Source organism: Brachycentrus maculatus, unplaced genomic scaffold, assembly GCF_059751285.1.
Source record: "Brachycentrus maculatus isolate JH-2025_06_01 unplaced genomic scaffold, ASM5975128v1 h1tg000117l, whole genome shotgun sequence".
In the NCBI taxonomy this organism is placed as follows: Eukaryota; Metazoa; Arthropoda; class Insecta; order Trichoptera; family Brachycentridae; genus Brachycentrus; species Brachycentrus maculatus.
Window position 1 is genome coordinate 291,985 of NW_028280870.1, and position 24,687 is coordinate 316,671.

Sequence of the window (24,687 nt, forward strand, 5' to 3'; positions counted from 1 at the left end):
TGGTTTCGGGAAAATTGCGATTAAATGAATACTGGGCCTTAAAGAACTCTCCTAAATCTTTTCAATTATCCCTTGCTCAGCCGTACATTCCTTTCTAATATCTTCGTTTTTAATTCTGTCATACAATGATTTTCCACACATTCGTCTGAGGGAGCGCATTTCAACACTTTGCTTTCGTCCTTCGTTTGCCAGTTCCATGTTTCGTTTCCATACATCATAGCACTCCGTTGTGAACTGCCAGTTTGGCTTCCATGGACATATTTTTATTTGCAATACTATTATATTCCCTGCATTTACTATTCTCTCTGTATCTTTATCCATTTTTCCATCCCTTGTGAACATGCTTCCTACGCATAAAAATTCTTGCACTTTACGTTATAAAATTAAGCAATTTCCAATTGAAAAATTCAAGGTGGAAGAAAAGAAACGCGATTTTATTGCGAAGCCTGTCTAAGTAAACATGGACTTAACATTGGGGATTGTTATGTAAAATACCGAACAAAAAAAAACTTCAAAAATTAATTCTTGTGTCCATATTTTTTTGTATTAATGATTCATTTTTCTTAAAAAATGCTTCGAGTTTAAAGGGTTAATAATGGATTAAGTAGTTAGTTGTAATAAGAAACCGAAATAGAAAAGTAACTAACTAAGCATTACTCCGCTTCACTGCAGGGGTAGACAGAGGGATAGAACGCCACACTACTGTTTTTGCAAAAATTATTCGCCTCTTCCACATTCATGCATCTCCTCTTCCACATTCATGCATCTCCTCATACATACATTTTGATTCCTGACCTAACGTGATCATGTTTTCCTCGGCCTACCTCTGTTCATATTTTCAACTACATTCGCCTCAATTTTGTTTACCGTTCTTTCCTCACCCGTTCGTTCCACATGTCCATCCCATATGAACACACCTTTCTTAATTTTATCGAAAAGAGCGAAACCGTAAAAATATATAATACTAAATTGTTTACATAATAAAACGATTTTTTGAACTGCCGGCTAATTTCGTGTGTGCCCACTTTGACAGTTCGGCTGTCCAAACTCAAAACACAGTAAGGGACATTTTTTTGTAGTACGCAAAAAGAAACGTACTACAAAAAAATGTCGCTTACTGTGTTTTAAGTTTGGACAGCCGAGTTGATTTTACGCCATCTTTTCTCTCGTGGGGACCTCTATGTTGGTACTTACTTATTATATGTAATGTATTTTATATTCAAATGTTCCTTTGCTGTGCTGCTTTTCGTCTTTAATTATTGGGCATTCGCCTCTTATCACCCATTGGCTGGTACGTCACAACCATGATCATGAGCGTGACTAACCAGCCGATGACATTTAAGTTTATTTCGTTGCAAATCCCATAAAATACTGCTTTTTGGGAAAGGAATTAGGGGAAAAGGAGAATAAGTGCACTCAGGGTTGCATACCACATTCGTGCAAGCTTGTATTAAGTTGTTTAATCTACCACGAACATTCGGTTATACTGTAATATGTTTGCAGTTAGAATTTTTAGGCAGTACACAACGGAGTCCTGGTTCCAACTCTAATGTATGGAAGTGAAACATGGAGTTGGCAAAAGAAGGATGAAAGTAGACTGAATGCAGTCGAAATGCGATCTCTCAGGAGAATGTGTGACAAAACGATGCATACATAATAGATGTTCGAATAGTGAAATAGGAAGGAATGCAAAGCTGAGATAAGCATTATCGATAAAATTAAGAAAGGTGTGTTGAGATGGTTTGGACATGTAGAACGAATGAGTGAGGAAAGAACAGTAAAACAAATTTATGAGGCGAATGTAATTGGAAAAAGGAGCAGAGGAAGACCGTGAAAAACATGGCACGATCAGGTATGCCAAATACTTGAGAGTGGTATGTATGAGGAGATGCATGAACGTGGAAGAGGCGAAGAATGTTTGCAAAGACAGAGTGGTGTGGCGTTCTATTCTCTCTGCCTACCCCTGCGGGGAAGCGGCGTGATGGTTAGTTAGAATTTTTAAAATTAGTTGAAACCGTTACATTGTAATGTGGAATTTGGCCTGAACTCTCCCGCAAGGCTTAGAGCACGAGTGTGCACACAACCTAAATATTCCGTCCGTAATGGGCTACATATTTTCACTTGGGAGGATTTTATCTCCTCTACAACTAAAAGGATTTTTAAGATTCTCTTTAAACCTACTCATAAAAATATCATTTGCATAATTCGGTTATCAAATACAGCATTTTAGTAAATGGCAACATTGCATCATCAGTTCATCACGCATATGCACTGTATTGGAAAGTTGGTAGCAATGCTGCTAAAACAGTGAGTAAAATTTCCCGTAAGCGTTAGTTCCCGGCTTGTAGTTAGGAAATTCATCAATAGAGTATCTACGCGGTAAACAGTGGTCCCAACTTTTGATTATGCGGTCGAAATACTTGATGACAACACGGATTGTTCCTCTTGTAATTTAAATATGAATACTTTAAACCGTTTAAAACAACTTCGTTATGTTGATAACCTGTTTTAAAAATGCCCATAGGTTTGTTTTATTCAAAGGTCCGCTTATTTTAAGCCCGGGTTGATCAAATATGTTGAAAACGAGCGTTTTGCTGAAAAAACTTGTTTTTGGAGAGCTTTCGTATTTCCTGTATGCATTCTCAAATATCCATGAAATAATGTATGGGGTATTGTTTTATATATAAAAAAATGTTTTCGAGAATAATGAGGCAACTACTGTACCTTCTAGACATAAATTTTGGTCACCATAGTCAAATATATACAATAAAAGAAACTTGTCGTTAAGAACCAATACGTTTTATCAAAATGAAATAAATACCGTTTTGTAGATAATTAGACGGTAATCATAATTGCCCTCGAAATTTTTCTTTTAGCAAAAAGTTTTTGTGGAAAAAATACGGTCAGGGACACATTTGAGAGGTGAGGACACTTTACAAAGTGATATTAAAATGTAAATTTTACTTGGTAACATGTACCACTATATCTTCAAATCTATTGACACGTGTTTTGATGCATTCCGCATCATTCTCAAACGCTGTATGTGAAGCCAAGTCTAAATTTTAGAGCCGTGTCCTTGGGACTTAGAGGGAGCTGTTTCTTATTTTTAATTATTTTCTATCAGTAATAGCATATTAGCATAGTCTTGGGGGGAAGAGGCTTTAGTTATTGTGGTACTGTTAATTACGGGTTTATATGAATTTCTATTCTTTAAAAATGTTGGAGTTTATGACTTTTTATACTGATAATTTTTGGGATTTCTACGTTAGTGTTGGTATATGTGCGATCCTTATTATTCCTTGCCAAAAATCAAAAATAAATTGAGGTTGATTAATCCACTTTGTGGAAAATTGAAATGATAGATTCTTAAACCTCATATTTCTCAACATTTCATCGGCTTCCATCTTCTGCTAAGGGCTGCGAGGGATGGGAGTTGGACAGGTTGCGGTTTCTAATATAAAATAGTGTATTACCTCACAAACCTGCGTTTCCTTCAAGCTGCTCCACCGGATGGATGTCTTCGGAGAGTCGGAGTAATTTCGAAAAAACGAGCAGTAATCGATTGAGATACATTTGGCGGCCCCTAAAGGGGCCCGGAGGGGGTGGGGGAGGGATCGGGAGGGGGAGGGGGGACGGGAGGAATAAGGGGAGCGAGGGAATCCCCACTTAGGAACATTTCTCGAGGATGTGTGGCGTTTGGTGGTCGTCTTCCGATCTCGCAATTTGGTTCATCTTCTTCATCACTCGGGGTGGCGGGGAGAAATGGCTTCCGGCTGGCGGGTCGGGGCGCACAGGGGCTCGGCCTCGCGCGGGCGGGAGGATCTTGCGGATGTACGTGCGCTCTGGGGTGACTGCGGTGACGGAGCGGCGTCGGTCACGCCGCGAAGAGTCTCGGGACGCAGTCGGTCGGCGAATCCTCTTCGTGATGATTGTTAATTCTGATAATTCGGTTCACTTAAAAGTATGTGCCTTAAAATTAACAACGTGTCTCGTTCGGTAAAATGAATGAATGAATATCCTAAGTTTGTACATCACAGTTACACGTTCAGATCTTCCCCGACCCGCCCGGAGAAGCCACAATACCGACTCCCCAACTGAGATCATATATTACGTACAATATGAAAATAATGATTATCTTTAAACAGTCGTATAAAGTTTATCGATACAATTTTATCGAATCAAAACAAAAAATTAAGCCAAAATATTCGCCGTTATTAACGAAAAACCTTTATACAAAACAAAATTATATATCTATCGGGGGGCCGCGGGCCACGCCGGCGGAGTGCTCGGATGGATAGTTCGTTACGACAGAAACTCTACAGACTAACAAACTGAGATCTGAGAATGCCAAATTTACAAATCAATTCAGATTTACAATTACGGGAATTAATCGAGTAAGAAAGTAAAATAATACACAAATGGAACGTACGTACTAAGACATCGGGGCAGGCTGGAGGGTGCCGGTGCCGGCAGCCTCCAGCCTGCCCCGGTTACAGACAACTTAGTGTAAATATATAATATTGGTCTCCTCCGTGCATGCGTTAACAGACAACATTTCTAATATATTTTTGTCCCCATACTCCGACGTGACTTCGAGGACAATCTATTCGAATGTCAAAATTTAAATGAGTAATACATTTTTGTACTGTTCGTATTCCAAACACGCCATTCTTTTCTTTATCAAATATCACATTCGCACTATCACTTCCACGAGATGTAACGCAAGGGAAAATATCGCCATAACAATTGCCTCTTTACTCTCCTACTGTCGGTACTAGCGTACTCCGCGTCCGCACGAGTTGCGGACATATTTAAATACAATTGCGATGAAAATATTAATCTCTTTAGTAAAATTATAAAAAAGTTATTACATAATGATATACCTATGAGCAGGTGGAAAGATGTAAGTTTCGAGGGTGGGGGCCCTCCGCCGGGGGGCGGGGGCCGCCAGCGCCGAGGCACTCTGCGTTCTCTGACACTCGAGACATTTGACAAAATTGTAGCCAACGGAACGGCGCCATGCTCCGCGAACTGTACATCTTCCCGCGCGTGACGCCTTCGCCCTCCCTCGCGCTACCCTAACTTACTAAGAAATGCAACGGGGCCGCCTCGGGCCCCCGCCGCGCCCCGCTCCGCCCCCCGCGAGCGACAAACGATAACACTTTTTTTTGCCCCCGCTTCCGGAGAAGCGGAGATTTTTTTATAATTTTATTATACGCGGTAGAAACAATTCGGGTACAAAACGGACGCTGGGTCCGACTAGGGGTGGTAGAGAAGGGGGCGCGGGGCGCGGGGCGGGGGCCCCGGCGGGATGTTTGTACGTAGGACCCTGAAGTGTCCGAGAGTGCTCGGCCGCCGGGAAGGGCTCCGGGGGCCGCGCGCCGCCAGCGCGTAGCGCGGGGGGCGCGCGGCCCCCGGACTCGCTTCCTCTAACACAGATTCGCGTACGATGCACCATCGAACAATTTTATCAAATATCACAGTTGTAACTTCATTTTCGTAGATTTCATAGGCAAACTAATTCTAATAATTATTACATTTCATCGATTTCATTATGAGACGTCGCTCTCCGAGAGGGTTTCCTTACTATAATTTCCTATCTAGATATTGGCGTAACGCGGAATGAGTAACCTATCTCGGATTTGGATAGCGATAGATTTAAAGAGTCCTCGCATTCGTTTCTTAAAACATCTAATATACGAGAATGGTCGGAACTCGAGGAGACATGCCATTCGCGCGTTACGATACCTTTACACACAAGTATAGTATACAATTCGAGAAAGTCCGTATCCTTATACATTCCATAAAAGATATCTCGATACTATATTAAAAATAAAATTTAATATACGGATAATGAAGGTGGAAATTTAAAAAGAAAATAAAAGAAAAATGGCAGAAAATTTCCTCTCTTTCCAATAAACACGGAAGAGGAAACGTTGCCATCCAAATGATATGTACATGTACAACACGTAGGGTCCGTAAAATAAAAAAGAAAATGTAAAAAGATAAAGCTCGGCAGAACGCCTCGTATTTGAGAGTAAAATGGGACGACAAACGAGTAAAAACAGGCGGTAATCGAGTCACAGAGATAAAAATTTAAAGCCGGAGCTCTGTCTTTCCACTCGGACGACCCTCTCGGAACATCACACATTACTATATACACGAATAGAGTACTATATTATGGGCGGCGGCGGGCGGCGGCGATGGAGCGTCCGCCGTACCCGCGGCGGCGCGCGGTCGGACGGCTCCGGCTCCTACGCCACGTTGAGCAGCATCTTGAGGCCGCGCGCGAAGTCGGGCTCCGCGCGCGTCCAGTGCGTGGGCGGGCGCGGCAGCGCGGCGGGCGCCGGGGACTCGCCCCACTTGCTGCCCGCGAAGGCCCCCGGCCCGGGGCCCGGGCTGCCCAGCCGCAGCGCGGCCGAGCCCTTCCGCTGGAACTTGACGGCCTTCTTGGGGGCCACCCCGAGTCTCTCGGCGCTCTTCGCCACCATCCTCCCGTGCGAGTTAGTCATCGAAGCTCCCTTTCGCCTCTCCTTTCAGATGCCGCGATGCGCGGAACGCCACGGCTACCCGTCGCTTTGACAATAACACGTCCTTCTTTTCGATCGGTAAATAACTAAAATTCTGTTCGTAAGAGTATCACAGAGCGAACACTGCAGACTCAGTTCTTTTAAAGCTTCGATTTCATATAATACTTTGTGCGACAGCTGTCGGACTCTCGCATAATTTTCGATCTCGGCCGTTTCGACAAAATGGTCGCCGAAAAGAACAAAGAACTTTCCAATACACCACACCGAAGCGCGTTAAAAGGCTTACCGACAGCTGTCCATTTACACCAGTTTATAAAATTGATAAAATCAAATAGTTTACATACTCTAATATCTGAATTTACAACTATACAGATTAATTCACTTGTATTCAGACAGTCACCACAAATCTCCCTAACGTCACCACACGACTCCTCTTCCGCTAATTCACTGCGTGCTGCGTCACAATAAAATCGTGTATTTATGCACTCGAATCGCTGATATACGTTCTCATGAACACCAAACTAACGACTGAAGTCGTCGGACGGAAATCGAGTTTTGTTCAACAAATCGTCCATTGTAAAATGTTGGCCAATCACAGCACGACCATATTTATTATACGGGTTACTATTGGCTTATAGAATGAGGTGAGATTTACGTTTTACAAAAGCAAGTCTGTTTATCGTTGCTCATGTGAATAAGTTTGTATTGCCAGATTAGAAAAAATACATTAAAAAGTAAAATTTGTAGGTACTTAATTAAATGAAAATATTTTTTTACCATCCTATGGTACGAAACCTTTTATTGATAGTTGTTTTAGTACTTTTTTTTAAAAAAGTTTTAGTACTTAATTATAAAATTATGTTTAAGTTAATGTTCTGAATTGATTATTCACTAATGTTAAGTTTCATAAATTCCTTAATTAAATGCAAGTAAAATAATGCATATTATCATTCATATTATTAGTTATGTAACTTATATGAATATTTTCACTTCATTGTTTGAAAACAATGTACAGTGGAACCTCTTATAACGAGCATAATTCGTTACAGCATCTTACTCGTTAAGCAAAAAAAAACTCATAGAAATCAATGTAAAATATGATAATGCGTTCCTTGCTGAAAGAATTCTCAATTTTTGTTTATTTTTTTATTAACTTTTATTAAAAAAAAAAAACAAACTTCGAATACAATTTGGAGAGTTGAAAAAATAACGTCAATAAAAATAAGAACTTATGACAAATAATTAATCCTTTTAACTACAAAACCAGAAATTTGTTTTTGACGACGCTTCAAAATTTGGCAAAAATGTGTCACAGAAATAATGCATGATTAATGCAAATGTATTCAATAATAACATTGAACACATTTGTAGGACGAATAGCCATCCCCTTATTTGGGTGATGCTTCTTAATGTACGATGCAACAGTTTCTCATGCTTTTAGCATTTTTCTTATTGTGCTAGAAGATTGTTGCTCTACTGCTTCATGATGCAACTCCATAAGCTCTTCGGTGGTCAGCTCTTGGCTCTGCTCTTTCACAAGCTCTTTAATATTGTTGTTATCCACCTTGAGCCCATGATATTGACCAATGACACAATCTCGTACTGTACAGGTACTGCTTCAAAATCAAATTCGACAACACTCTCTGGCCCAAGTTTTTTCCAAGTAGAAGTGAGGGTCCTCTTGGTAACTCATGCCCAAGCCGCGGAAGTCCCGGTTCACAAGTGAATGTTGTGAAAAAGGGACTTTTACTTTCTCTGTAACTCATTATGCGAAACATCACTCGCTAAGGGAGCAACTTATTGAATTTTTTTTGCTCGTAATGAGAGGTTCCACTGTATCTGTATATATTTATTAATAATCAACAAATAAATATTTTTTTGGAGCAAAAACGATGGTTATATTCTTTCCTAAAATACTAAGAATGCTAAACATACACAACGGAGTCCTGGTACCAACCATATTGTATGTGGAAGTGAAGCATGGATTTGGCAAAAAGTGTTAAGTAGACAGAGTGCAGTCGAAATGCGATCTCTTGGAAGAATGTGTAGAAAAATGATGGATAGAGAATGGTGTAATAAGGAATGAATGCAAGGGCGCATGATAAGCATTATCAATAAAATTAGGAAAGGTGTGTCGAGATGGACATGTGTAACAAATGAGTGCGAAAAGAATAGTAAAACAAATTTATGAGGCAAACGTGGTAGGAAATAGGGGCAGAGGAAGACCGAGGAAAACTTGGCATTATTAAGTATTTCTAACACTTGAAAGTGGTCAGTTAGAATATTCAGCGGGTATATATGAGGAGATACATGAATGTGGAAGAGGTGAAGATTGTTTGTAAAGACAGTGGTGTGGCATTATATTCTCACTGCCACAATTAACTATCCATCCAACATGTATGATTTATTTAAAAAAGTATGAAAAGAAAAGAATGGCGTTTTTTCAAATGATTTATTTCATTCATATTTTTCTATTAACATCATTTATCACATAAATTAATTTCAAATGAGAATATTTTTTTTTAATCACGCGAATTTTGCATGTCCTACCCATAAAGTAACATAGTTCTAACTAATAACATTTGGTTTGGCATCAAGAATTCAATTCATTCAAAATTTAGGTACTGGAAAAAAGCAGATATAAACATAAAAATTATTTTATTTTATTATATTTCAATAAAATAATACAGGGTTTTTAATGGAACAAAATGGAAACGAAAACATGTCTGTCAAAATTAAAACAAAATTATTCCAAAAGAATGGTAAACCAAGTTAGACCTGGAAATCCCTTTATAAAATACAATAATAGCGAATGGAGAAGAATCTTTTTTATAAATAATAAAGCAACTAAATCATTAAACAGGAATATAAGATTATACAATACTAATAACAATGGAAAAATCTTATTAACTACTTAACAGTCGGTGCCACCAAACAACTCGAAGCAGGACTACCCGAACACTGCTCGGGTTAGTCAATAAAAACAAATAAATATATTTGGCTCGGGCAAATCAATACCACCAAGTTGGAATACGATTTGCCCGATCAGCACTCGGACTCATTAATGCAACACAAACATCTTGCTCGAGTCACGCTCGGGATACACTAGCAACTGGTTAAGCAAAATAACAATATTCCAAATAATACTGGGATATGTCAATTAATTAGTAGCTTGTGTTCATCAAGATATATCAGTAGAGTTTCGCATCAATTTAGTATAGTAGAGTAGAATATCTGAGAAAAACTCAACGTGAACTATTCTGAATGATATAAAAAAATTAATCACAACAAAGAAATGCAGAAAGTGTGCAAGATATTTCTACATATATTAATTAGTAGAAATCTTGTGAAAACAGGGTATTAATTACTTTATGAATAAATTTTTAAACCAAACACAGATTTTTTAAGTCTACTAAGTTGTGTTTTATTAAAAACACTTAAAAATTAATATGGTGACAGTTGTTATGTGTTTTTAATAAAATACAACTTAGAAGACTAAAAAAATATGTGTTAGATTTAAAAATTAATTCATGAATTAAAATGGAGTTCTGCAAATTAAACACTAAATCAATAAATATATAAATTACTTCCTTAACTTACTTCTAATATTGAAATATGTTATTACATAGTTATATAATTATTGTATTATATAATTATTGTATTCTATTGAAATAAGTATTTAACATTCTCTGAGCATTGAAAAAATAATTTTTGTAGTTGAAATTCTGTTTAACGTTGTATAACTGTAATTTTTTTATTATACAAAATTCTGTATGTCAATGAATTTTCAATAGAGGGTCAAGTATAGTATAAGTAATAAGTATAGATCAGATCCAATATATAAAAAAATTCAGAATTTAACTCACAGAGGGAGTGTGATTTATTTTGAATATGGACGCATAACAATTTATTACGAATACCATAAATACCGTCAACAAACTGCAGATGTGTGTATGTATGTACAGGACTCTTGAGAATCAGCAATTTTACGATAATTCATTTAAATAATCAATTACCATTTAAATAATGCCACTACAGTAAATGAAGTTCAATAACAAGTAAAAACATCAAGCCAATTAAATCATGGGTAATACTTGGCCTAGTAAACTGCATAAGCAAGAGAAATAAATTACAAATATATTGCAAAAATAATTGAGAGGACTGATTTGCCTTAAACAATTACAGAATATACAGGAACATTTGCAGAAAACTTCTAAAAAGCACTAAAGATGAATATGTACTATTAATGTAAGGTTGGTGAAGCAAATAACACAAAAAATTCTAGAACATAATAAATGAAATGAGTTATCTGTTTCCAATATCCGCTATCTCCACTTAAAGGAAAAAATGTTTATATTTTTGCCAAGGGACAAAAACCCTTAATGCATGTGTATATTTTGTTCATTTCTATACCCAATATAAAGTGACTAAAAACCAGACCAGATTGTTAATAGTTATTTCCAAATTTCGTCATCTCCAAAGATGTTTCGTTTCTATGTCCGCTAAATCCAACAGCAGCCAATGAGCATCCAGCATCAGACTGTTGCAGAAGATGCAGTCCGAATTGTGCCAGTTCAAATGGTGATTTTGTTGACAAAAAAAAGAGTGATTTGAGTAAAAATGTTAAAAATGTGAGCCCAATAAAGGGAGGAAGCGTGTGAAACAACCACATTTATGAAAAAAAATATATACTTTGTCAAAAAAGGTAATATTCAAACATTCAAACTTACTGGGTGGTTATGAAATGTCTGAATGCATTATTTTATACAAACTTTTCAGAAATATTATTTTCTTCACTTTTACAGTGTAGGTACGTAGGTTTGTAGGGTTACGATCATAAAAATTCGAGTTTTAAATACTTATTATTTTACTTACTTCCTTAGTCCATCAAGTTGTAATATTAAGCATTGAAAATACAGAGTCAGTCGTATTTAATCTCGTTACTTATTATATTACTTGTGAAACGTAAAAACGCATCTAGTTTTAATTTTTTATTAAATTACCTACTTTAGTTGTTTTTTGGTTAAATTACTATAAAAGTCATAATTCAACTGTCAAATTGATACCTGCCTAGTTACAGTGCTCCAAGTTTTTTATGTTTATAAATAGTTTTAACAAAGTTTTGTGAAACAAGTTTTATTTGAGTAAATTATTTTTGCATTAAAACTGACATTTTGTGTTTTTTTTTCTTTTTAAACATGATTTAAAAAAAATATTAAGTTATAAAACTTTATTGCAACACTAATTTTATTTTATTTTTTATAAAATTTTTTTACTTAGCATTTAAATTCCAGTGACTAAACATAAGAGGCAGGGAAAAAACCGGGGCAGTCTAACGTCAAACACCTACCAATATTCTCCGGAGAGCCGCTAGAATGGCCAGCCTTCCGAGCGCAGTAACTGCAGTGGACTAGGATATGCCGCCTGTCAGACTCCGAAAACCTGCTACGCTTCAACGTGTCGCTCCAAGGACAAGTGGAGTTGGATGTGCCCGCCCTACTACTGGACCCGAGAAATGTGCCTGAGATCTTCAGGAAGCTCGAGCGACGCTTTGGGCAGCCACGCTCGCCCGAGTCGAGAGACTGCAGTGCCTCGATGGAAGCGGATCGGCAGAATGGTTGCTGGAGATGATCAGTGCCATCAACAACGTAATCACAACCATCCAAGGCTACGGAGCAAGCTACTTGGCAACCCTGCAACTGCTGAACCAACTGATCAACAAGCTGTCCATCTGCATAAAAGTGATCTGGTGGAACCATCGCCGAGGGACCGACGACAGAGCTGCCGTTGGAGAGTTCGACCCACTGGCTCGATGAGTCGTGTTCCGGAGGAGCCGAAACAGTGACTAGTACCAGAGAGAACAACCGGAAGACCCGCGATCACCATGTCAACGCAGTGACAACGTCACTGCCGCCGCCATCGATCGACAAAAAGTGTTCTCTACGCCTGGTCGCGTGTGCTACAGTCTTGTCAGGACTATATGGACATGAGGTTGAACGAACGCTGGCAAACCGTGAAAGACAACAATCTGTGTTTCTCGTGCCTGGAAAACACTCATCGCGCGCCACAGTGTACCAGAAGTCGCGTGTGCGGGATCAATGGGTGCCGAATGACCCACCACAAGTCACTCCATGACTCGCGTCGTACCAAAAACTGGGAGCAAGAAATAGCAAAAAACAACGAACTTACGGTTCAAAACGGCGCGAAAATCAGGCCGAAAGTCATATTAAAAGGGGTGGACGCGAGCCTCACAAAAGGACAAATCATCGAGGCCCTATACAAGCAAAATGAACTTGACAGCTCCTCACAACAAACGACAGATAGCGAGGCAGCTGTACTCTTCACACTGCCATTTAAGGAAGATAGCAAGCGTAAGTGCGCTGTCCTTGCGGTTCAACCGGAAATATGGACCAGTCTCTTAGAGATGGGTAGAATTAATATCGGCTACGCCAAGTTGGGGTAGCTGAATGTATCTCAATAATAGCTTGCAAGAAATGCATGAACTACAGACACTCCGTGGCTCACTGCAAAAATAAAGAAGTGCTGGAAATGCGGTGGAGAACACCGTGCAGCCCAGAGCTGAAAATAATGGATTCGGAGAAAAGACTATTAATAAAATAATAAACCAAAAAATATACAAACATAGTATTAATTTAATTTATCCATAACCAATTAATAAACAAATTTGCTTGCATACAATTTTCAGGTACAATATCCATAAAAGTTTCTAATGTTTTGAAACAACATGGAATAAAAGTGGCATTCAAAACAAACAATAATAACGGATCAATTTTTAAAAACTCGAAGGATAAATAAAATATTTTAAAAAAACAATGGAATTTACAAACAAGAATGTAATGATTGTAATGCAATTGATGTGGGACAAACTGGACGCTCTTTCTTAACTAGATATTCAGAACATGTAAGATCTTTTAAAAATAAAAAAAGTAGACTCTCAATTTGCCAACCACTTAAATGAAAATAACCATAAAATTCATATCTCAAATAAACCAATTCCATTACATATTGAAAGCAAAGGTAGAAAAATGAATATATTAGAGCAATTAGAAGTTAGTAAGTATATAAACAATCCTAATTTTAAAATCATTAATGAACAAACCAACCTTATATCTTCACCACTGCTAAACATATTTAAATAGACTATTATTGTACATCATCTCTCTCTATGTAAACGCTTGCATGATGCGTTATTGATAAACTAATAATTACACATATAAACTACATATATAAATTCTTAAAAATAATATTTCCAACAATTGTATTAAGCTCTAAAATATTAGTTCTCTAAAATATTGCCATGTCAATAAATTCTTCCTTTCCCAGAAAATAAATATAAGGGTACATACCTATATCCCCCATTAGCTACTGTTGTCTCCCATAAATTATTGCTGCACATGTTAAAACTGTCACTTAGAATTGTATAGCTACATAAGGACCGTAGTCCATTTGATCTTCACATTCGTTTGATAATGCCCTAACAAGGCGAAACAATTGTCACAATATAATTTTTTATATGTTTTTGTTAATAAAATACAACTTAGTAGACTCAAAAAATCTGTGTTTGATTTAAAATTAATACATAAATTAAGGTATTTTTATTATATCATATCAAATAATAAAAGTGATAAGGTGATTAAAATCCACTTGTTTTAGTTTCTGTGATATACGGCAGAACATATGTACCTGCTCTGATATTATTGTATTTAAAAGTAGTTGTGTCCTTATTAGGTGATTATTTAGGAATAGGTCACACTATTTATACAGACAACTGGTACACTAGTCGAGCTTTATTTGAATATTTACATGAAAAAAAGACTAATGCCCGTGGCAAGGTTAAAAAGAAAAAGGAAAAACCTTCCGAAATTTGGAAACCTCCGAAAAGGCCAAACGGAATCGATGGCTTCCGGATGCTTACTTGCCGTAAAATGGAATGATAAGAGAGATATGCACATGTTCACCACTGCACGGGATGCATCAGCAATAGAAACCGGTAAAGTGGACTACAAAACAAAAGCCACTATTGTGAAACCCTCCTGTGTGGTGAGTTACAACAAGCACATGGGCTCCGTGAACAGGTTGAATATGATGATTACTTTTGTTGAAAGCGTGCGTAAAACCAATAATTGGTATTAAAAAATCGCGTTTCGCACAATTGATGTATTATTAATAAATGCGCATGCGATGTACAAGCTTTTGACAAAAAAAGTGTATCACTGACTGACTTCCAATTAGAAGTTGTGCGACAACTTCTTCAAAAATATCATAAACCGGAGCCCATTTCAAGAGCCAGACATTCCACAAAACCCTAATTCAAAGAGACAGTGTATCGAAGGTGTGTTGTGTGTAAAAATACTACGCAGCGGCCTCAAAAACGCATACAAACTCGTTATTGGTGTAAGGAATGTAAAGTTGCCGTATGCCCTACCGAATATTTCAAGGCGTATCACACACTTTTAAGATATTACATATAAATGAACGAAAAAATCCAACTTAAATTGGCGATAGCCAAAAAAGAAAATATTTTTGCGGTAATTGAAGATTTATACAAACAAGCGCAACATGTGAACCCAAGTCAAAGTGAAATGCGACAAACACGAGAATTTCAAGTCCAGACATTGGATTGAAAGTCTTTTTACAGAATTTAAAACCCTATGCCATAAAGAAAACATTTTACAAATGACGTTGAAAGCAGATTTTGAACAGAGTTTTGAGAGCCGGTCAGTCTTTAAAGAGAAGTTTTGTTATGTAAGCGGATGCCACGAAACTCTGTACTCGATTCAAATACAGCATCAGAACCTAGCATTCGTAAGTTATCACCAAAACAATTACCATCTTTCGACGACATCTAAAGCTATTTGTGGAGAATCTAACAGAGTCCCACAAGAACGTGTTGCGGAATGGCGTGAAGGCGAAATAATAAAAAAATTACTGCGGAATATGACAGAAGTAACATTTTCAATGCTGATAAAACTGGCATATTTTATCAATTGCTTCCTCACAGCACTTTAACTTTCAAAGGAGATGCAAGGGGGGCAAAGAATCAAAGGTTCGATTAACCGCTTTATTTTGCTGCAATGCTTCAGGTACGGAAAAGTTGAAACCGTTAATCAAAGGAAAGTAAGCAAACCCTCAGTGTTTTAAGAAAGTGCAATCACTTCGTTGTGATTATCGGGCAAACCAACGTTTAATTTTAAGTTTAATATTTAACCGTTAGAATGCTACGCGGCGCAAAAGCGCTGCGATCGTTTGTATCGAAAATTGCGGCGCAGCGCAAAAGCGCTGCGAGTTTCAGTGTGTTTTCGGTGCTCCGCGGGAGTGCACGTACGCTAACCTCGCGCGTAATTTGTGATGAGAGTGCATTCTTATACATTTAAAAATAACTTTTATCGTTTTTTTATATTATTTTAAAAAAATAACCATGTCACGTGCTATTATTTCGAACGTTGATTCGATTCCTAGTGATTCTACGGGGAGTGAAACGACAGATACAAATAGTGATGATAGCAGTATTATAACGCATCGAAGAAAAAGATTGAGGATTGAAAGTGAGTCTTCTACCTCCTCTTCATCTACAGAAACAGAAGAAACACCAACTTTTGCCAAAATTCCTCCGACAAAAGTGTTTTCTAAATCAACAAATGATTTTTTCGAGACTCCTGGACCTAGGCGGGCGCCTCCTCCCGATGGCACACCCATAACCTATTTCAACATATTCTTTACCATATCACTGCTCGAAACCATCGTAAGGGAAACAAATCGATATGCTGCACAGTTTTTGGCCTCGCACACTGTATCGGATAATTCTCGAGCAAAAAAGTGGACGCCGACAACAATATACGAAATGAAAGCCTTTCTTGCTGTCATACTCGAAATGGGAATAACGAGAAGGCCAACAATTAGTAGTTATTGGATAAAAAATTCCCGACACATACCATGGTTTGGGACAATGTTTTCAAGGGATAGGTTCCAACTGATTTTGAAGTTTTTTCACTTGGTTGATAACAGATTATTATTTGAACCAGGCCATCCGAATTATGACCCATGTGGCAGGTTTGATGTGCTTGTCAAACATGCAAATACCGTATTTCATCAGCATTATGTACCAAATCAACAACTATCCATCGACGAGTCGTTAGTTGGTACTCACTGCCATTCTTCGATAAAACAATATATTCCAAACAAAAAACACCATAAATGGGGAATCAAATTTTGGATGCTGTGCGACTCGGTTTCCAAATATTGCTTGGGTTTTTTCTGCTACAAAGGAGCTAAAAATACAGATGACAGAGATTCGGTAGAAAAATATGGTCTTGGATTTACGGTAGTGCAAAAATTGCTTTCAATTGGAAATTACCTGAACAAAGGTTATCATTTGTTTACAGATAATTTTTACACAAGCTTACGATTGGCCAAAGCCCTTTTGGAACAAAATACATATATAACTGGAACAATAAGACGTAACAGAAAAGAGATTCCTCCAGAAGCTAAGAAAGCAATCGTAGGAGAAGCCAAATACCTAGCACATGAAAATGTTTTGATGTGTTCATTCAGAGACAAAAAGTCCAAACCAAAGCCAGTCATATTGATTTCATCCAATGCAGATACTAATAGTGTGACGATCAAGAAAAAGAAAGGGAAATTTGAAAACGAAAAAGTGAAACCAAGCATGATTGATGACTACAACAAATACATGGGAGGTGTGGACGAATCTGACAAAATGTTGTACGTGTATTTGGACGAGCGAAGAACCCTAAAATATTGGAAAAAAGTAGTATTCAACATTTTTGGAAGAATGGTACTCAACTCTTATATTTTGTATGTTTCCAACACTACCGAAAAAAAATGACCCGGCTCCAATTCACATCGAAAATTATTAAGGATCTCGAAAAGGAGTGGATGAATCATAAAAATAGCGTGTCAACACAACCATCTTCATCAAAGAAAAAATTTGCGCTGGAAAAATTACCGGGACGTAACTTACGCCAGTGCGAGGTGTGTAGCAACAGAGGGAGTGGGATAAAGCGATCCCGCCTTATTTGCGTACGCTGTAGGAAAGGCCTACACGCTATTTGTGCGGCAAAACATAATTGTTGAGCTATTTTTTTTTTGATTTTTTATTTTCTAAAAGAAATAAAATACAATAATATTGATATCACTTTATGTTTAATAAACATTAATAAACAATAAACATTTTATCTTTATAATGCAAAAATAATTAATAAAATTGATTGATATTTGTCTAAGTTAGAGTGTTTTATTTGACACCATTATTTTTTCCTCTAAATTAATCAATATGTGTATAGCAATTTTCATTTATTTTTGCCAAAATTGCTTAGCACTAAAACGGTTAAATATATTTTTAGAACAAGAAGAAGATGCATTATGGATTGTTGGGACTCTGCCAGCCGCCAGGACTGGCAGGCGCAGAGTCTGTCTCTCTCATTAAATCGTTTCCGGCGGATATCTGCATCTAAAGTTTGTAATTTTTAGCATATATAAAAATACTGTGGATAGTGTCAACTTAAAATGGTTAAAAGTTTAAGTTTTCTAAAGGTTAACTCTTAACTGATAAAAGTGAATCAAGTGCATCATCGTCTTTCGTATAGGAATGCGGGAACGAATCAGTGTTTATAATTCTAAGAAACTCTAAACACATGTGTTAAGTGCAAGTGACCATATTCATCTCTTACCCTTCTCGGTGATAAATATGTCAGCAGAAAAACAACAAAAAACAACAGTATGCAATAGACAATAACGATCATAGTACATATGCTTTGACGGTCAAATTTTATGAAATAGAACGGCAACTTTAAATATCTTGATTACGCCACTTTCCATTCACATGCCAGCTAAAGCAAAAGAAAAAGGAAAATTTTAAAAACAAAACTATCGGGTCACGGAAGGGCGGCAAAAGACGATAAAAGGAAGTCCCGTTTGAACTGTGCTAATCTGGAAATTTTACTTTTGCCATACAAAACGACGTGGAGCTCAACACGATGGTCTCCAGCATGACCATCGCTCAGGGAGGCATCCTGTTCAACATCTTGGCCCTTCTCCAACCCAAGAGGATTGTGAGGAAGGCGTAACAATTTGTCGCCGGATCTTTCTCCCGCTCCAGACTCGGCCCACTCGAAGCCCCGAGACCAATAAACAGCGTTTTGTTAAAAAAAATAATATTTATTGTCTAAGTGAACATGAGTGAGGCCATAAACGTATTTTTATTTTTAAGTAAGTTTTTTAAGCTTCAAGTATTTTTAAGTGTGATGTATATGTAGTGTGAGTTATTTTGTAGTGTGTACTAGCTTTAGCTAAAATATGTAGTATAGAGTAGTGAGTAGCGGGAAGATGCCAATGGCCGCGCTGAGACTCGAAATACAGTAAGCCGCTCCCGCGGGGTCGCAAAGTAGACAATAACGCAAGAGTGTAGAATTGCGACATGGAATATTGGAGGACGTATGGATGGAAAATGAATGAACTGTGTGATGCGAGAAAAAGTAAGTGCTTAGATTTACTATGTGTGACTGAAAGGTGGAAGAAAGGAAATGGATCGTAGGAGTACGACGACTCGCTGGTCCTCTGGTCTGGACTACCTGAGTCAGACAGAGCGTGTCAGGGCGTCGCCGCGTTTCTGTCTCCCAGGATGGTAGAATGTATGAAAAGATATGTGTTTATCAACGCGAGACTCATGTTTGTCAGATTCAAAGTCGAATCAAAGAGTCGGTCAAGGAAACAATATCAGCCTTATTAAAGCCAAAGGAGTTGTATTGAGCTTTATATGTTATTTTGATCAGAAAAGGTAAATATATTATATATTACGTATTATTTAACATAATTAATGATTAATGTAATGTTTTTGTTAAATATCCTCGTAGTTTTTTTAAATTTTTTGTTATGTCCTCCAATATTCTTTATTTTTATTCTAGAAACGTGGATAATACATTTGAGAATGAAAATATCAATGAATTGATGTTTGATCCGGACTCAGATATCGATTCATCGGCGTCTAGTGATATCGGAAACGTGGATGATTTGCGGTCCGACATTTTCAATGTTTCACCGCGTTCAGACCGCACTTTCGACTATGGTGAAGACGTTGAAGATACTGGTGATGACTTGATGGAACAGCTGCTACCTTCGCACGTTCCAAGAAGTGCAACACTGAGAGGTGGAAGGACAGGTGGAGCTCGTACAAGGACTAGAAGAGGGGGACTACATAGTTCGGCTCAGAATTCGAGCTTTGCGCCAGAGTATATAGGATTCCTAACAGCGATGCCAACTGGTCTACAGAAGATGCTGTTCCAGTTTTGGAAGATTTCACTGGAAATCCTGGTGTAAAGGTGTTCCCAAGTGAACCTGAAACCGTTAAGTCAACGGCGGATTTGTTCCTTGGGAATAGTTTTTTTAGTTTCATTGTAGAGCAAACAAATATATACTGCTTGCAAAATATACATAAACTGAGCACACAGCAAGGATTTGCAATGGACTAATGTCACTGTGGATGAAATGGAAAAATTTATGGGAATATTTATTCTCATGGGACATGTACGCAAGGTAAACGGTCAACAAATACATTATATAAGATTCGCTGATGACATCGCCCTGATAGCAGAGGACGAGAGTGACATGAACCACATGTTAAACACTCTCTCTAATGCTCTGGATAAGTTCCATTTGAAAATTAATGCCGCCAAAACAAAATCAATGATCGTTGAAAAAGAGCAATCTGACCTCCATCCAACAATACTTCTCGGAAATAGAGTAATTCAACAGTTGGATCAATTCTGTTATCTGGGTAGCACGCTAATAAATGTACCCATATAACAATAAATGTACCCTAGGATAAAATTGGCTTAAAATCGATGACGTGGCCCGGGAATAGTCCTGATTTGAACCCGATAGAAAATTTATGGGCGATAATGAAAAAAAAAAGTCGGGAAAAAAAAATCAAAATACATTGAGGAATTAAAAAAACTTGATTCAAGTTTGGAAAGAAGAATTAACATCAGAAATTTTAGATTCTCTTTACGCTTCGTTAAATAATAGAATTTTACATGTTATAAAAAATAAAGGTGAATTCACTAAGTATTAAATATTTTTAAATGTTATAAATATGTTTAAATGTAAAATACCTTAATTTAAAATAAAGCGATAAGAACCTACTTCTTAAAAATGAATTAAAAAATAACATGTCTTTTATTATTCCATCACAAACACTGGACCATAGATGAACCATTATGGGTCTCTAAGGTTCCGGTAATCTGATACCTGTTATATAATGGAATTTCTAAGTACAATTCAAGAATAAGATCTTTTATTTTAACACATTGTAATCGGATCATGTATTGATACGTGTTTAGCAAATTAATGCTAGAAAGCGGATCACGTATTTATACTTTTTTGATAGATTGTTAGTGGAGCGCGGGCCACGGTCAAATACGGGTTCCAATATACTTGAGTTTTCGCTATATAGCGTCTGTAGGGTTGTAGCCATGTAGGTAAAAACCTTTTGAGAACAATAGATGGGTTGGATGGGATTGAGGACAATAGATAACGGTACATATAACGGTCTACATGCAACACTAAAACGAAGAATAATATTTTTTTTTAGTTTATTTCACTACTCTTTGGTGGTCGGACGTTGCTAAAAGCTAAATATCGAGTACATAGATATTATATATATATTACGTACATATTTACATTTTATTTTAGTGTTTAAAAGTTAAAATACTTTTGATAAATTTTCGATGAAACAGACATTTTTACCAAGATTGTGATTGAAAGTTTGTTATTTTTTTTAGTTAGTTATATTATTATATTTTGTTTTATCCCATAAGAAAAATGTCTCACCACAATGAAGATAGTGACCAAGAAATATACGCCGACAATTTATCCGACATATCGTGTGAAAGTGATTTTGATGGTGATGATAGCGATCTAGTTGATGATGAAGATATTATTCCACTGCCTACAACATTTACGTCCATTTCGTCCAGTTCTGACGAAGAAGAGGTTGATGGTTGGTCTATAAATGATAATCCCCCAGTTCTTGAAGATTTTTTTGGTATTCCTGGAATTACCTCGAATAATACTCCAAAAACACAGATGGATGTGTTGAAATTGTTCATAGACGACGATTTTTTTAAGTCTTTGGTTATCGAATCCAACAGATATTATTATCAAAACATCGACCGACTAAAATCACAAACCAAAGGTATCAAATGGAAAGATATCACCATTCCGGAAATGAAAAAGTTTGTAGGTCTCATAATATTCATGGGGCTAGTACTGAAAGATAGACGGAATGAATATTGGACCACAGATCCTGAAGTGAGTGTCTAGTTGTCACACAAAGTGCACGTCTTTTGTTATTTTTGCACCTTAAATCGCAAAATGTCTCAGTCGGACCTAATCATCAGTTCTCTCACAGAGAGAATTAACGAGTTGGAGAAATTAGTGACGACAAAGTTGGATAAGATTCTGAAATGGATTGATTCAAGCACAGTAAAATCTGTTCAAAATCCGGCCGCTACTGAGTTCGGTAGTTCGGTAGGTCGGCTCCCCGCGAGCCCTTCTCCGCCCTGCCCCTCTGCCGCCGTCAAACCAGTGCCGTCTACGTCGGTACGGGTACGGACCTACTCAGATATCTCTGCCAGTTCGGCTCGTACGCTCGTACCTAAGCTCCCCGCAAGCCCCTCTCCGCCCTGCCCCGCCGTTGTTGGCGGCCCAGTGGCGGTGCCTGATAAAACATGGAAGATAGTGGAAAATAAGAGGCGTGTCGTCGTTCGAGGTACCTTGGGGAAGTGGAGAGAAGATGAAAAAATGAAATTTTATCACTTCTATCCGTTTCACAAGGACACAACGGCCGACGACATGTCTGCTTATTTAGCGTCACTGGTGAGTACCGCCTCATTTAATGTAACCAAAATTAAATCGCGGGGTGACTACTCGTCATTTAAAGTCGGGTTAGATAAAAAAAATATTTCTAAAATTTTGCATAGCGACAATTGGCCGCATAAATCTTTTATTAAAGAGTGGGAGACAAAACCGCGAGATGCGCCGCGCCTTCCCTCAGTAAAGTGGCTAGTTCGCGATAATGCGAAAGATGATAAATTGAATTTTTACTGTATGAATGTTCGAGGATTGAAGACAAAATGCGTAGAATTCTACAACAATGTTTCGGCCAGTGACCTTGATATCATAGCACTAACCGAGACCTGGTTAAACGCTGGCGTTTTTGATTCCGAACTTTTTGATAGTAACTTTACAATAGTAAGACGAGACCGCGGTGGCCACAGGCAGGGTGGAGGGTGTTTATTGGCTGTGAGAAATAGAGAAAACTTGCAAGTCGAGCGTTTTTCTATTTTGGAAACGTCCAATGAAGATCTTTGGGTAAAACTTACATGCGATCTCGATATTACGTTCATCTGCGTACTATATTTTCCTCCGGCGAGTGAGACAGAAGTATACCGATTGTTCTTCGACAAGGTACTGTCCAGTTTAGAGCTACTTCAAGGTAGAAATATTATTATATTGGGTGATTTTAACCTACAGTCGGCAAGAAATATTACAAGTGTAGAAGATGACCTCACTTTTCTGTGCTCGATGTTGGGTCTCTCACAGTATAATAATATTTTGAACTTTAAAAGTAGAACTTTGGATTTAGTAATTAGTAGAAGGGCGATTGATGTACTTCGATCATTACCACCTCTTACGAGAGAAGATAATTACCACCCCGCACTTGAATTTTGTTACAATCCGATTGCAGATCGCCCCAGTCGATTCAGAGTTCCCGGGGAGGGTACAGTTCGTCAGAGGGGCTGGAACTTTCACAAAGGCGACTTCGGCCAGCTATATTACCTCATGGACGGTATCGATTGGGGAGATCTGTATAACAAATCGGATGTAAACGAGGCGGTACAATATTTTTATTATACTGTTGAAGGTGTATTTGATTCCTGCTTCCCTAGAATATCTCAGGCTACTGGTGGAAGGCGATATCCAAAGTGGTTTTATAGGGAGATTATTAGAGACATACGGACTAAGCATTTCTATCATAAGAAATGGAAAGCTTCTGGCTGCCACAGTGATTATGAGATGTTTGGACGTTACAGATCTGTCGTGAGACGTAGCATACCGGGAGTTCATTACCAGCATGGAAAATGGTATTCTTCAGGATCCAAATACTTTTTGGGACTACATAAAGTCTCAAAAGGCGGATGGTGGGAATATTAACTCCATGACGTGGGGTGAAAAAATAGTACGGGGTGCAGACATTGCCGAGGCGTTTGCAGGTCGTTTTAAGACTGTATATAGTAATGAACCTCCGCTTCTTGATATTAGCATTGCCAAGAAATGTTCGCCGACCGGTGCGCAGTTTATTGATGTTTGTAATATCAATGAGAAAGATGTGGCCGACACTATAAAAAAATTAAGTAACACTAATTCTCTTGGTCCAGATTTCATTCCAACTTTCTTCCTAAAAGGCTGCGTGGATTTGATTAAAAGACCACTTTGTTTTTTATATAATCTTTCAGTGAATACAGGGGTCTTCCCGGAAACATGGAAGATGTCAAAGGTTACTCCTATACATAAGAGTGGCTCTAAGTCATCCGTAGAAAATTATAGACCTGTAGCTGTTCTTTCTGCACCAGCTAAGGTATTTGAAATCCTAATAAGTAAAATCGTCGCTTCCCGAGTAGAGCCGTTTATAAATAATTGATGAACAACATGGATTCAGGAAAGGCCGATCGGTTGAAACAAATCTGATGGTTTTTACGAATTATGTCACAGAACTCTAGACGCGGGACATCAGGTAGACTGTTCAAATAATGACTTCGCCAAGGCCTTTGATACAGTCAACCATGATGTCTTATTGAAGAGGCTGTATGAGATTGGTTTCTCAGATGGTATGCTAAAATTAATGGCGAGCTACCTTCAAAACAGAAACCAATATGTCTCCTACGGTCTATTTGCGTCAGAGTCCTTCAATACTTTCTCGGGTGTCCCGCAAGGCTCTAACCTGGGTCCATTATTGTTTTCTATTTTCATCAATAATATTAAGAATGTAATTTTAAACTCACGGTTTTTGTTATTTGCGGATGACCTAAAGCTTTTCTTAAAGGTGACAACTTTTGAC

The 24,687-nt window shown here is 37.8% G+C and overlaps 4 protein-coding genes across 5 annotated transcripts in view; 3 read left to right on the plus strand and 1 right to left on the minus strand.

Annotated features, from left to right (window-relative positions):
- LOC148309757 (uncharacterized) overlaps positions 1–13,347 on the plus strand; it is a 42,829-nt gene extending 29,482 nt beyond the window's left edge. Inside the window, exon 2 of the mRNA XM_088259398.1 lies at positions 11,825–13,347. Coding sequence (XP_088115524.1) covers positions 12,511–12,993 — 483 coding nt within the window. The 5' untranslated portion in view covers positions 11,825–12,510 and the 3' untranslated portion in view covers positions 12,994–13,347. The remainder of the gene's footprint in view (positions 1–11,824) is intronic.
- Positions 3,097–6,983, minus strand: aqz (aaquetzalli). 2 transcript variants are annotated; one of them, XM_088259409.1, is made up of 2 exons: positions 4,495–6,983; positions 3,097–4,450 (listed from the first exon to the last, which is right to left on the minus strand). In XM_088259409.1, exon 1 carries the CDS (start codon positions 6,510–6,512, stop codon positions 6,255–6,257), a length of 258 nt encoding a protein of 85 aa, XP_088115535.1. In that variant the 5' UTR covers positions 6,513–6,983; the 3' UTR covers positions 3,097–4,450; positions 4,495–6,254. The 2 variants fall into 2 exon arrangements, with proteins under 2 accessions (XP_088115535.1, XP_088115534.1); XM_088259408.1 differs by having other exon boundaries at positions 4,259–5,347; positions 5,406–6,983.
- A 7,991-nt stretch (positions 13,348–21,338) lies between the features above and the next one.
- LOC148309761 (uncharacterized) lies at positions 21,339–23,899 on the plus strand. The gene has a single exon (XM_088259397.1). It carries the CDS (start codon positions 21,942–21,944, stop codon positions 23,781–23,783), a length of 1,842 nt encoding a protein of 613 aa, XP_088115523.1. The 5' UTR covers positions 21,339–21,941; the 3' UTR covers positions 23,784–23,899.
- On the plus strand, positions 21,390–21,890 carry LOC148309762 (uncharacterized). The gene has a single exon (XM_088259506.1). The coding sequence runs from the start codon at positions 21,390–21,392 to the stop codon at positions 21,888–21,890; it is 501 nt and encodes a 166-aa protein (XP_088115632.1).
- Positions 23,900–24,687: the final 788 nt, after the last annotated feature.